The sequence below is a fragment of the Lepidochelys kempii genome, chromosome 2 (genome assembly GCF_965140265.1).
Source record: "Lepidochelys kempii isolate rLepKem1 chromosome 2, rLepKem1.hap2, whole genome shotgun sequence".
NCBI classification, from domain to species: Eukaryota; Metazoa; Chordata; order Testudines; family Cheloniidae; genus Lepidochelys; species Lepidochelys kempii.
In genome coordinates, this window is record NC_133257.1 from 233179791 (window position 1) to 233194169 (window position 14379).

The window sequence follows — 14379 nt, forward strand, 5'->3', positions numbered from 1 at the left end:
ATTTGTGCTGGAAATGGCCCACCTGATGATCACTTTAGATAAGCTATTACCAGCAGGATAGTGGGGTGGGAGGAGGTATTTTTTCATATTCTCTGTGTATAAATAAAGTCTGCTGCAGTTTCCACGGCATGCATCCGATGAAGTGAGCTGTAGCTCACGAAAGCTCATGCTCAAATAAATTGGTTAGTCTCTAAGGTGCCACAAGTACTCCTTTTCTTTTTTGCGAATACAGACTAACACGGCTGTTACTCTGAAACCTGTCATTGTAAGGAGAGTGATCACTTTAGATAAGCTATTGCCAGCAGGAGAGTGGGGTGGGGGGTGGTATTTTTTCATGCTTTGTTTGTATAAAAGATCTTCTACACTTTCCATAGTATGCATCCGATGAAGTGAGTTGTAGCTCATGAAAGCTTATGCTCAAATAAATTGGTTAGTCTCTAAGGTGCCACAAGTGCTCCTTTTCTTTTTTCAGATTAGTGACATTTTTACTGTATTGAACACTTTTCCAGATAGGAAAATTATTAGTATGATACTTCAAGTGGAACATACTCACTTCTAATACTGTTGCTGTAAGTGTGTTTTTAATACTGTAGTGGCAGGAAGCCTAAAGCCTTAGCAAAGCCCTTGTATACTTTTATTTCCTGGAGTCACATTCCCATTAGCTGCTATGTTTTCAGCCAGAAGGATGGATAGAAAGGGGCAGGTCTGTGTGGGTCCTCCAAAGTTGTTGTTTGCAATGCTTTATGAATTAGACTTCAGGGTTTGTTTTTAAAAGAAATCAAGTTAGCAATTTACAAAATGACTATCTGTAAAAAAGGAGAGTAGTGTATGTGAAGAGTTCTACGAAAAGCCAGGTGGAGAAAACAGTAAAATAGAACAAGTAACTGAAGAACAAAATATTAATATGGTATGCCAAAGCTTGCCAGTCAACGAATGTTGCTGACTTGTAACCATTACCTGATCGAGTTTTGAATTTTCGACACAGATTAAAGTATTATACCAGCATATACTGAGAAAAACATCAGTTTAGTTTAAAAAAAGTTAAGAATCACCATCAGTCTGAGATCATTAGAGAACTAAGAAGCAGTCTTGTGTACAGTTTGTTTTTCTAATCATAAAGAGAACTGTTCGGAAAGCAAAACCTGCATTCTGTGATATGTTCCACTCATTTTAATACCAGTCTAGAGAGTTAGTAATACTGACTATTATAAATTGATGCTAACTTGTTAGAACAGCTATGTTTGGGAGTCAAGATGCTGCAGTTTTGATATTATGAAGTTGGGAAACTTAAGACTGAATATTGTAAGTTTTAAAATATTTTGGAAGATTCTCTTAATTACATTGGAGCTGTAATTTTACATCAATACAGAGGTAATTTTTTGATGTCTGGGGGAAAAAGCAACAGCTCATTCTACTCAAAATATCTAATTTTCCATTATTTGAAATGAATGTGAATATTTAGGGCACATAGTTAGCAGTGTGACTATAGGATGATGCAATTTATTTTTAAGAAGAATTCCACATATATTGCTAGTCTTGTGACAAAATACTGCACTGTGCACCATTCAGATAATTTCTGTTCTGTGGAAGTATAAGATACAGCCTAAATGATTAGACACACAAAAGTTTCTTTTGAGTTGCAGCACCTCTGAACTGAATATTTTTACTTTTGTAATGTACAGAACTCTTTTTATATTAATAAGTGGTTCTTTCAGATTAACTGCCTAGTAGTTTGTATGTAAAACAATTCAAGGTAGAATATGGTGCATTCTTGAATAGCAAAGTAACTTTCAAGTTGAGTGTCTGCGATGAAACAGCAGCAAATACGATAAACTCTGTTCTTCAGCTGGCACAAACTGTTGATTCCCTTCGGAACAAAAGAAAACCTAGAATTAGGTGGGCTCCTTTCTAGGTCAGGAATCTGTGCAAATTGCTAGGAAAGTGAGACAAACAGGTTTTTTTTCCCCTTTGAAATATTGTTCAAGATCTACTAAAAGGTGGTAAGTGACAAAATATTTATTAATGAGCCCATGCTGATGTTTTTAAGTGAGACTATCAATATGAAGATGAAATGAAAATATGGGATTTACATATTGGAGCTAACAAGAGAGGAGACTGATCAAACAGTAATTCGTTCTTACTGTGGTGAAAGGATTATGGGACGAGAACCCTTTGGGGCAGAATGGTTATTAACTAACTGAACCCATGAATGTAGTAGTCAAAATAAAATTCATCTAGTGAGCTTAAGAGAAAATAAAGAAAATAACCCAATATGCAAAAGAAAGATTACATGGATAAGAAAGCTCACATAAATACTAGATTTTTCATAAAATATTTCTTTGCACAAATTGTTTCAAAATTTAAGGAATTTGTGCAGTTTATTTTAAATGTTGAACTTGTTGGTTTAAAGAATCCTAAAGAATCATCTCTTCTTCCATCAGTGAATTAGGATTTGTTTGGATAAATCATTACCTTTACCATTCCATCAGTATTATGTCTAAATTCTCTAGAGTTTGAGACAATAGACTCTTGAAAATGTATTGCAGCCAATCCTACCTTTGCATGCTATGATATGGTGGTGAATCTTTTTTTTTAAAGTAACTTAAATCTGCAATGTTCTAAATAATTAAAACAGTCCATGGCAAAACATGATGTGAAAGGTTCTCTTTGCTGTAATTGAAATATCCTTTGAGTTTTTAAAAGGCATTAAAAATAAAATGCAATTATAACTTTTTGTAGGTTGGGCTCATGTGGTTTGTGCCCTGTACATTCCCGAGGTGCAGTTTGCAAATGTTTCTACAATGGAACCTATCGTGTTGCAGTCTGTTCCTCATGATCGTTATAATAAGGTATAATTATGTGTGTGTTTATGGCTTATGTCTCTGTATGTGACTTCATTATTTAAAAAAACTGTGATCGTTAGTTTTAAGCGTGTTAAAATATAATTTTAAAGTCAAGCATATAACTGGTACTTTGCATTTTTTTAAAAAGTATAATTTAACTTGAATGTATTGCATTAAACTTTTACAATATGCTTCTTTTTCATACATAAAACAAAGCATTAGTTATTTCTAAAAAATTTCTATTATGTAATTTTTATACAAAATTCCAAGAGTTAATAAAGCATGATTATTAAAATGTTCTTCATTGCAGTACACCACAATGTCTTATTGAAATACTTATAAATTACATGGTATGAATTATCTAGGTATCTCCTTTATTCCAAAATATTCTATTGTTAAAAAAAATTACAGTATTTTTAAATTACCGTTTTCAAAATAGATCCCTGGGGTAATAAGCATTTTGTTAAATTTTAGCTTCAATCTTTTTATTAATTATTGCTATTAACACTTATTTAGATATTGATATGACTATTCATAAACAAGATTATTTTTTGTATGTTAAGAACATAAAGGTTATATTAATCTATTACTACTAGATCCGGCAAACTATTATTGACCTAAGTAATGCCATTAATTTCAGTGGAATCACTTGTATGTGTAAGGACTACTCAAGTAAGTAAGGGTTTATAGGATTGAGCTGTTTTTCTTTTCTAGTCTTACAACACTTAATTGTTTACTCAATGTGTTCATTTGTGAATTTCTCTCATTTTCTACTTGTATCTGTCTACTAACTTCCTACCTCTTTGTAGTTCTTATAGTTTTCCTTTATGTGCTACTGATGAGCCTTTTTTTATTATCCATATATTTGCACGCATCCCTTTTCTATTTTTTTATAGGGCTGTCAAACGATTAAAAAAATTAATTGCGAGATTTAAAAAAAAATCTCAATTCATTGCAGTTTTAATCTCACTGTTAAACACTAATAGAATGGAAGCATGTCCTCTGGAATGGTGGCCGAAGCATGAAGGGGCATACGAATGTTTAACTTATCTGGCACGTAAATACCTTGCAACGCCAGCTACAACAGTGCCATGTAAATGCCTGTTCTCACTTTCAGCTGGCGTAAATAAAAGCGGGCAGCATTATCTCCCATAAATATAAACAAACTTGTTTGTCTTAGCGATTGGCTAAAAAAGGAGGAGGACTGAGTTGACTAGTTGCCTCTAAAGTTTTACATTGTTTTGTTTTTGAGTGCAGTTACCTAACAACAAAAAAATCTACATTTGTAAGTTGCACTTTCATCATAGAGATTGAACTACAGCAGTAGTTCTCAAACTTTCTAGACTACTGTACCCCTTTCAGGAGTCTGTTTGTCTTGCATACCCTAAGTTTCACCTCACTTAAAAACTACTTGCTTATAAAATCAGACATAAAAATACAAAAGTGTCACAGCACACTATTACTGAAATATTGCTTATGTTCTCATTTTGTCTGTGTGAAATTGTAGTTTGTACTGACTTTGCTGGTGGTTTTCATGTAGCCTGTTGTAAAACTAGCCAGATATCTAGATGAGTTGATGTACCTCCTGGAAGACCTCTGCGTACCCCCAGGGGTACACATCCCACTGGTTGAGAAGTACAACACATGTATGAGGTGAATTGAAAAATTCTATTTCTTTTGTTTATCTTTATTACAGCACAAATATTTGTAATAAAATAATAATATAAAGTGAGCACTGTACACTTTGTATTCTGTTGCAATTGAAAATCAGTATATTTGAAAATGTAGAAAACATTCAAAATATTTAAATGGTATTGTATTAACAATTTTCAGAGTAACAGCCGTGTTAGTCTGTATTCGCAAAAAGAAAAGGAGTACTTGTGGCACCTTAGAGACTAACACATCTATTTGAGCATAAGCTTTTGTGAGCTGTAGCTCATGAAAACTTATGCTCAAATAAATTTGCCACATGTACTCCTTTTTTTGTATTAACAGTGCAATTAAAACTGCGATTAAGCATTAATATTTTTAATCACGTTAATTTGTTTAGAGTTAATCGCTTGAGTTTACTGCAACTAATTGACAGTTCATTTTTTTTTTTAATATACTTTCTATTATGGCTGTTCTAAGGGTCACAGACAGAATTTTCAGGGCTTGGAACAAGAATAGGATTCCCTAGTAATGACAATCTTGCATCATTTCTGGTTTAGATCCTTTAGAGAATTAACTCTCATTTATCTTTCCCCATCTCCACACTGTGTTTCCCTTTTTGTATTTCATATCTTTGCCGTTATTTTTTTTTTTCACTCCTTCATATTTTCTGATCCCGCTCTTTTGGCTTTTCCCTGCTTTTTTCACATTCTGCTAATCTCTACTACCTGGTATTTTTGCTGCTTTCACCTACCAGGGCTTCAGAATGGCCCAGGGACACTTAGGGCTTGTCTACACTTAAAACAGCATAGCTGTAGTGCTTCAGTATAAACATTTCCTATGCTGATGGGAGGGATTCTCCCATTGGTGTAGGTAATCCACTTTCCTAAGAGGTGGTAGCTAGGTTGACAAAAGAATTCTTCCATCGACAGAGGGATTTAGGTCATCTTAACTGTGTTGCTCAGGGGTGTGGATTTTTCACACAGTAGCACAGATATGCTGTTGCACCTGTTCAGTCCTGTCTCCCCACTAACTCTGGGCCTGTGAGACATCTGCAGTTACACGGTCCCCCTTGCAATGGCAATGACTTTTTTTTCCCTTTTTCCTGCTGGTCTCTCTTTGCTTGTGAAAAGTTTTCTTCTTTGGGTTTGTTTCAAAGTCGTGTGTGTGTGTGTGTCTGTCACCATTTCCATTTATGTTGATTGAAATTGTGTGGATAAATCTCTGTGCGCTACTTTGAAAATTTACCCTTTAATCTCTCTCATTAATTTTCTCTGCCATTCTCTAGCAGTTTTTGTTTGCTGCTAGCACTAAAATCTTTGCAAACTGCTTGCTTAAACTATTGTATTTACAATCAAACGATATTGTTCCTCCCCACTAATACCACAGTTTACATTTGGTTGGTCTGTAGCTAACTGAAAGTCCTTCACCCACTTGTCAGGCGTGAATGACATGGAAATCCCAGACCAAATACTATCTTTCTCTCTCCTAGTTTTTAGTTTGGTGCTTTTGAAGGTGAGGTTCAAACTGAAACAGGTCTATTTTCATGTTTAGGAATCTACGTAAGATTAGTCTGCTTGTTATTTAATGAAGATATGGTGGAACTTGTTTTATTGGACAGTTTGGACTTAATTTGCAGCGGCCTCACCCCTCCCCCCCATCAATCGTTTTGAGAATCATTTGAGATGTAACCTTTCTTGGTCTCTCAAATTATTCTTTCTTACTAGTTTGCAGTGTTGAATCTGTGCTGGTCCCAGGATATTAGAGACAAAGTGGGTGAAGTAATTTATTTTATTGGACCAACTTCTGTTGATGAAAGAGACAAGTTTTCAAGCTTATACAGTGCTCTTCTTCAGGTCTGAGAAAGATACTCAGTGTCACAGCTAAATACGTGGTGGAACAGATTGTTTAGCAAAAGTATTTAACATATATTATAAGAGACTATTCAAGGTCAAATGGCTAATTAATATTTCTAGAGTCGTAGGACAAAAAAGGGGGATTAGGGGGGTTACAGATTGTGGTAAAAAGCCATAAATTCAATGTATTTTTTAAGGCTATCTACACTAGGACTTTTGTCACGGGTATGAAAAAAAACACCCCTCTGACTGACATAAGTTTCACCAACAAAAGTGCAGGTGCGGACAGCACTATGTGGTCTGGAGACGCTCTCCCACCGACATAGCTACCGCTGCTCATTGGGCTCTCTTGCCAGCATAGAGTGGCCACACGGGAGACCTTTCGGCGGTGCAACTGCAGTGGTACAGCTTTGCCACTGTAAGGTCTCTAGTGGAGACATAGTCAAAGTCAGTGATTTTTAGTGTCCAGCAAAGTTATGAATTTCAGCTCCTAGAATTGTCTTTTGAAGGTATTGTGTTGGGTTCCTTTGAGGATGAGGACTGAGAGATAAGATATGGAGTAATTGCTTTGTTATTGGTAGGATCTGGTGGTGCTTTGGGTTGGTGTGTCCTGGTCTGTGCAAGCTCCCCAGAGAGCAGGGCACACCAACTCAAAGTGGCACCAGACCCTGCCATAACAGATGCAAAACCTGCAGACATATCTCCACTGCTACGATAATAAATACTCATTACTTGCTTTTCAAGATCTGTGGGTCCTGAGCATACCTATCACTACATGTGGTATACCTCATCCGGTGTACTTAGATGTCCCATAACAACTATGTGAGTGAAATGAGACAATCGCCCTCCTCTTAATTTAACTTGCACAGAAAAGTGATAAGACAAAAACACCACATCATGTGTGGGTGAACACTTTTCACAAAGCTATCACGGTACATCTGACCTCTGTCCTCATCCTCAAAGGAAACCTGCACAATATCTTCAGAAGGCAGACTAGGGAGCTTAAATTCATATCTTTGCTACACACTAAAAATCATGAATTTAATGAAGACACTGGGTTTATGGTTCAATACAGGGGTGGCCAACCTGAGCCTGAGAAGGAGCCAGAATTTACCAGTATACATTGCCAAAGAGCCACAGTAATATGTCAGCAGACCCACATCTGCTCCCCGCCTGCTCCCAGCACCTCTCACCTACCAGCAGTCCTGCCAATCAGTGCCTCCCCTTCCCTCCCCATCCGCTGTTTCATGGTGTGCAGGAGGCTGTGGGGTGTGGGGAGGGTGAGGAGCGAGGGCATGACAGGCTCAGGGGAGAGGGCAGGAAGGGGTGGAGTGGGGGCAGAGTCTGTGGCAGAGCCAGGGGTTGAGCAGTGAGCACCCCCCCCCCCCCCCCGGCACATTGGAAAGTTGGCGCCTGTAGCTCCAGCCCCAGAGTCAGTGCTTAGACAAGGAGCCGCATATTAACTTCTGAAGAGCCGCATGTGGTTCTGGAGCCACAGGTTGTTGTATTAAACCAGGGGTAGCCAATCTGTAACTCACTAAGCCCCCTTTTTTGTCTTACAAATACAGAGGTGTTAACTGGTCACTTCACCTTGAATGGTCTCTTACAATGTGTTAACTACTTATGCTAAACAATCTGTTCCACTTTATATTTAGTTATGACACTGTAAGTACCTTTCCCAGACCTGAAGAAGAAGCTCTGTGTAAGCGGGAAAGCTTTTGTCTTTCACCAACAGGAGTTGGTCCAATAAAAGATATTTCCTCACCCATCTTGTTTCTCATCCTTGTCAGGGTAGATTTCAGCTATGGTCTTGGGGGGATTTTATGTTAATTTTCTTTTATTAGAGCTGAGACTTCTTACTTTAGCCAACCCTCAGCCTGTGAAATGCACTTGATTACACTGTTTAGTGATGCTTTATTTGATTCAGGTTATTACTCTTAAATACTGCAAAATTTTGTGAGCGTGTAGCTGAGAATAGTGGACTTGTCAGTGGCAGAGGCATAGTTAAATGCCTGCCAGTATCCTTGAGATGAACCCAGGCTGGGAGTGGCTGTTTACCAAGAGGTACCACTGTGCCAGCTCAGAGCAAAGGACCAGCCCAGCAGGCCCCTTCTGGGGGGACCAGGAGGACGCCTATCATGTGGTCCAGACACTTCATGGTTAAAACTAGGGGTGGAGTGGGGTGTCCTGAATAACCCTGCTGGGGCTGGCTGGAAAGATTGGGGCAGGTCTTCAGCATTGCTGCTGTTTGTGAGAAAAGACAGCTGCCAAATACACTCTCCTATTGTTGCAAAAAAGAAAAAAAAAGTATCCTTGCTTTTAAGGTGAATCTTCCAGTAGTTTTTATAAACTGGCTGCTGTAAACTACTTAGACTGAACTATGATATACAAGCTCCACTAGATGAATATTGCTGCATAGTACCTTTATTGTAATGTGTCCTTTGCAGGAAATATGCTTCTTTCATAAATATAATTTATAACTTTTGTGAAAGACTTCTGTTGTATGTGAATAAACACAACGCAAAGCTGTCGGATTTTAAAGGAAAATTGTCAAAACAAAAAACTTATTTCCATCTGAAAATTATATTTACTGTCATTCTTAGTAGCCCATAAGGTTACTATAAGTGAGAGATTAAAAATATTTTAATGTATTTTTTTAGTCTTTGTTTGACAGTCACTTTTGCAGTTTGTTAATGGTGTACATCTTTTCCAGGCTCTGTAAGAAGGTATTTAACAGCTATATCAAAACTAATACTGAAGAGGCAGTAGACAGGAGTGTGTCCAGAGAAAGTGGGTGGAGGAGGAATATGCCCTGAGTATGTTTGGTGTCTTTCTGCTTGCCCAAAAAGAGTCTTTGAAATATCAACAGGGAGCAGAAACAAAATGTATGTCAACTTATTTTTTAAAGTAGTTAAAACAATTCAGGATGAATTATTTAAAGGGTGCTCGATCAATTTAACAAAACCAGGTTGAGAGACCCTTTCATTTAAAATCTATTTTTATCACACACATGACAGTATACCAGTTAAATCTTGCTTGTAAGTAACCTCTAAAAATTTCCTCCATTTATTTTTCTATTAAAATTTAATACATTTTAACTTCACTCAAATATACTTGTTTGGTTTTTATACTGAACTATGTAGAAGCTTTTAATCCAGACTGTGCCAGTTTGAAGTGCACATGCTCTTTGGGGAATGGGAAAAAGCTGCTTTTTCTGAAACGTAGGTATTGCGAAAAGCCTTTAAAAATAACTGTAGCAATGTTTTGAAAAAATGCAAGGAAAAATGTTCTGGATTGCCAGCCCTTTTTAAAAGGCTGCCTACTTCAAACTGTGTGTTTGCCAGATTGGCACAAGATAATTTAGGCAGAGCCTCTAGGAATTTTACTTTCCTACAGAGTCCTAAGTAGGTTGTGTATATTTAATTAAGTCTAAATAGAAAAATAATAGGAAAGGTACAGATTTATAGTTGTCATGGTATGTTGATATATAGAAGGATGCATGGCATGCAATCCTTACAGCAGTGAGGGTTGCACTGGCAATTTGACAGAAGTCTGAGGATGGCACCTAATTTACATACATATTTACATAGGATTTTTGTTAAATATAAATGCATGCAATTGTTTGTTTATAGACCAGTGCTTTACATAATACAATAATCTTTAACAGAAGACAAAATATATTTGTTGCTAAAGGGGAAGATGCATCAAAGAGGGAAGACTGGAACTCTCTATCTGAAACTATTGGATTGACTTTATCCCTGAGGTGGCCACATCCTTTGTAGAATGCAGATTTAAATCTGTTAGGTTACTCTCATGGCTGATTTGCTCAGATTAATAATAGGAAAAGTCTGCCCACATAGGTACTTCCAACAAGGCCTGCACAGGTAGTAGCCCTCTCATGCAAGTGGATATTTGTTACTCTTTGGACCCTTTACAGACTGGATCATTTCAAATCAGTTAATTTTATCTCAACTTTGATAATCTAATTTCCTCAAATTCAGCTGAAAATGTGAAAAACTTTTAACCTTTTATTTATCCCTTTTGGAAACTTCTGCTGTGTTGATCAGATAAATCTGGAGCTTCTTGATCTACTCAGTAGTAGGGGCAGCTGTCATACTTACATTTATTTGAGTGTTTTCTGGGAAACTGAAAAGTTTGAGCTTTTGCTGAAGCTTAGAGATCTGTGAGCAAAGGACTCTTACTCCCTTGATAGCTGTGAGCAGTTAGATGCAGAATGGTCCTTTTTCCAGTTTGGTGCTGCCAAAAGCTTTGGATTTGTTTTGATTATTTAGCACACACAGGCGGGGCTACTGTCACAGTTTAGGATTAGCTGCACCTTTGAGCCCTCTAAATCTGAGTGCAACTTCCTCGGTTGTTAGGCCTGTTGCCTTCACCTGTCCTGGGGTGGAATCTTGTGATTCTCCTACTCTATGGACTAGTTCCTGGGCTACTGTAGTAGCCTATGTACAGACCAGGATTCCACAGCAGTTTAAATTGGATTTGAATGCTTCAAGTCTTCCCTGGAGGAGTTGTGACTGGTGTGTGTGTGTGTGTGTGTACAGTCACCAAAATGTTATTTTCAAAACTAATTTTTGTTTAATCTCAACAGTAAGAACAAAACATAACAGAAGCGAAAGGGGTTTTATCACAGCAAATAGTCTATAGGCATATCTGTTTTATGTAAAGTAGGTAGGCCTACTTATCCAGATAATCCTTATTCTGGGAAATAGGATTCAGTCTGCTTGCCCACAGGCCCTCTCTCTCTCCCCCTGTACTTCAGAGGTAAACCTTTTTATCAGTCCCTAAATTCTTTGTAAAAAGAAAAGGAGTACTTGTGGCACCTTAGAGACTAACCAATTTATTAGAGCATAAGCTTTCGTGAGCTACAGCTCACTTCCTCAGATGCATATCGTGGAAACTGCAGCAGGCTAAATTCTTTGTTTCACTGTATGTCTTGAGCCTGTTCAAACCAGTTTATGTAACCCACCAGAGGGGTTGTGGGTTGTCTTCAAAGCAGTTGGTTCTTGGCATTGTCCTTTAAGTGTCAGTAAATGGTGATCACAGAAGTGTTTTTCTGCTTTCCTGCTTATGTGCTAGAATTAATCCCTGGTAATACTATAGTGACAACACAATAATAGGCAGATGGAATATCTAACATTAACACAGGTGGCTCACACGTCCTTCACATCTACTTTCTTTTTCTAGAGCAATATTAAGGGAGCACAGAATGAGGACCATAATTTGAATAGCTCGGAGATGGAAAAATGCTCATTAACACTAAGTCAGGCGTTCCCAAACATTTTGCCAGCATGACCCATTTAATTAATTATTTTCTCCCAGGACCCCAGACAGCATGGAGAATGTCACTTTGAAGAGCAAAATGGCATCCTCTGTACAACATGACCTCACTCATACCATACCAGCGAGATCATGCTGCACGGAAGACAGCATTTTGTAGAGTAAAATGGTGTCCTCTGCCCTTCATGACCTCATATGCACTATATGTGTAAGGTCACACCACACAGAGGATGCTGTTTTGATCTACAAAACGGCATTCTCTGCACTACATGACTACTACTACTATGTATTTTGCATGGAAGTTCATGCTGTGCGGAGGATGACGTTTTGTAGAGCAAAATGGCGTCCTCCATGCATCATGATCTTGTACATGCAAGGTTACGCTGTCCAGAGAAAAATGGCATCCTCTGCACAATAGGGATTGCCCCGACCCCGTCTGCTGCTATTGTGACCCTGTTTGGGGTTGCAACCCACAGTTTGGGAACCCCTGCAACTGTGGTGTTCAGTCATAATGGATAAGTCTGTTGGCTGAATATTTCTCCTAAACTGGTCAGTATTAAGGTAGTTAAAAGCATTGAAATTTCAAATTGTCCTTATTACACTTCAGTGTTAAGACCTATTGGTTAATAGTGATAGGTCATACTATAGTTTTAAGGTGGTGTTTCATGCTAACAGTTTAGTTTTAAAAGGCTTGACAACTGTAAGGATTAGAAACTTTATTTAAAATGAAGGATTACATGCTGCAGAAACTGAGAAATGATCAGAGCTCATGAGGAATAACTTTCTTGCATGCATGGGTGCTATGGGTGGTGCATATCATAACTATGATCTGTGCAGTCCTCAAAAGAAAATGTTTTGAAGCTAATTTTTGTTAACAGGTTTTATTTCTCCCGCCAAATTTGGAAACTTTTCCAAAGAGATATTAAAAATCTCTTCCAGCAGATAAGCAAACACCGTAATGCAAAGTGTTTAATTGGCAAAATCCTGTAGCGAAAAAGTCCTCTGATATTTCTGTTTTGCTCCAAGCATAGCATCCTTGTTTAACTGGGAGCTTTGTCCCATTTGATCAGTTTGTTTATTACCATCTGCTATCTCACTGGAGGCCCAGGATGGAGGAGAGTTTAAGAGCTCTTCTCCTCCATCTGTACTTAGGAATGACTGATGCTCTTCTGGATGTTGGTGGAGGAGTACATAGGTTGCTACAATTCAGGCATCTAAAATCTTAATTGGGGTCAGGGAGAGGTTGAACTAATATATGGACTGTTTGAACTGACTTTGCAAAATCCCGGGCTACTACCACATGAAAGGGAACTTTCATCTTTTGTGTCCAGTCTATAGCACCAAGAGACAGACCAGAGTACTGGGGAAGTTTGACTTGAGAGTTGACTTTTAGCTCTTGAAGCGAAGGGAAAGTGTGGTGTGTTTGGCCGCCTTACACCAAACTCAGAGTACTCAGAGTTTTTATGGCTAGTGTAGGAAGAGTTGAATTATGCTGAACTTGCTATAAATTGTAGCTAATCTATGGCACTGTTTTGTAAACCTGTTTATAATGCAGTTCATCAGTCATTTATCATGTTCTAAATAGTTTGGCCATTTAGTTTGGCCATTAGTTTAAACAGTGCTTAGGTACAATTTTTAAATGCAGTTCCTGTCCTGAATAGACAGGACCTACATCAATACTGAATAAATGTTTGTATCATTTCTTTTACTGGGATTTATTTAAGGAAAAACAACTAGAATAATGCTTAGAAAAATTCTGGGCAGTAAAGTAATACCGTAGTAGCTGGATCTTGTGTCTTACGGATTTTGCTAGAACTTAAGTTTTCTGTTAATGGAAATGTTCAAACAAAACAAAGGATTTACTGCCGAAGTACACTTCAAAAGCAAGAAAACTTGTTAGATGGTGACCTTGTTTTTTCTTAATACATAAGTATTGAAGGTCATGTGATACTCATTGGGAGTTGGAACAGCTAGTGATCTCAGGTACTATGTGAACTGTAATCTTGATGCACTTGGTGAGTGAGATAAGGAATTAGTAAAATCATTTTCGGATCTGAGGCCCCTCAGCTAGTTCTTGTCTATACTTGAATTGAAGGTGTAATGTTAGCTAATTATGTTTTTTAAAAGTCTAGTGGAGACCAAACACATGGCCTTGTCTACACTTGATTCTGTAAAACATTTTAATTTGCATGTTACCTAATATATGCTAATAGCACACCTTAAATTATAGTCCAGACAAGACGATAAAAAGCCATTCTATCCTTAACTCAGAATTTGATTGATTTCTTTGTCTTTATCTACTGTATTTTGTTTTAGTTTGTATATTTTTTCTTTTTTATGTTCACCTCTTTTTATACACTTTTTTCTTAAATTGTATCTCCATTATATTTGCCCCTGTATTTTCCATTCATTCTCTTTTGATCTACTCAAATGTAGTCATACATAAGCATTAGTGTGATTTCCTTCTTTCCTTCAATGTAAAGAGAAGACAGAGTTTAAACAAAGGAGATGTTGAAAAACAGCAGAAGCAAACAAAAGTTGCTTCCCATCCTTTTTCTGCTGGGGGAAGAGGGAGTGCAGAAGGGGCAGTTTGTGTGGGCCCACATTTGAGAGTGCCCCAAAACCAAGTGACAATGCGATTCAGCATGCAGGGTCGTAGTGCCACTTGGGTTTGGCCTGACCTGGCCTTCCCTGTGTCACAGAGGAGGGGCAGCCAGACGAAACCTGAGTGA

At 37.7% G+C, this 14379-nt stretch overlaps 1 protein-coding gene across 9 annotated transcripts in view; it reads left to right on the forward strand.

The window, feature by feature from the left end:
- Nucleotides 1–14379, forward strand: part of MLLT10 (MLLT10 histone lysine methyltransferase DOT1L cofactor) — a 222898-nt gene that overhangs the window by 57100 nt on the left and 151419 nt on the right. For 6 of the 9 annotated variants that reach the window (XM_073334203.1, XM_073334205.1, XM_073334208.1 and 3 more), the window contains exon 5: nucleotides 2740–2849. The exons of 2 other annotated variants lie outside the window; for them this stretch is intronic. In XM_073334203.1, the coding sequence (XP_073190304.1) occupies nucleotides 2740–2849 (110 nt within the window). Of the gene's footprint in view, nucleotides 1–2739; nucleotides 2850–4406; nucleotides 4497–14379 lie in introns of those variants that run through there. One more of the 9 variants, XM_073334210.1, reaches the window with a different exon arrangement.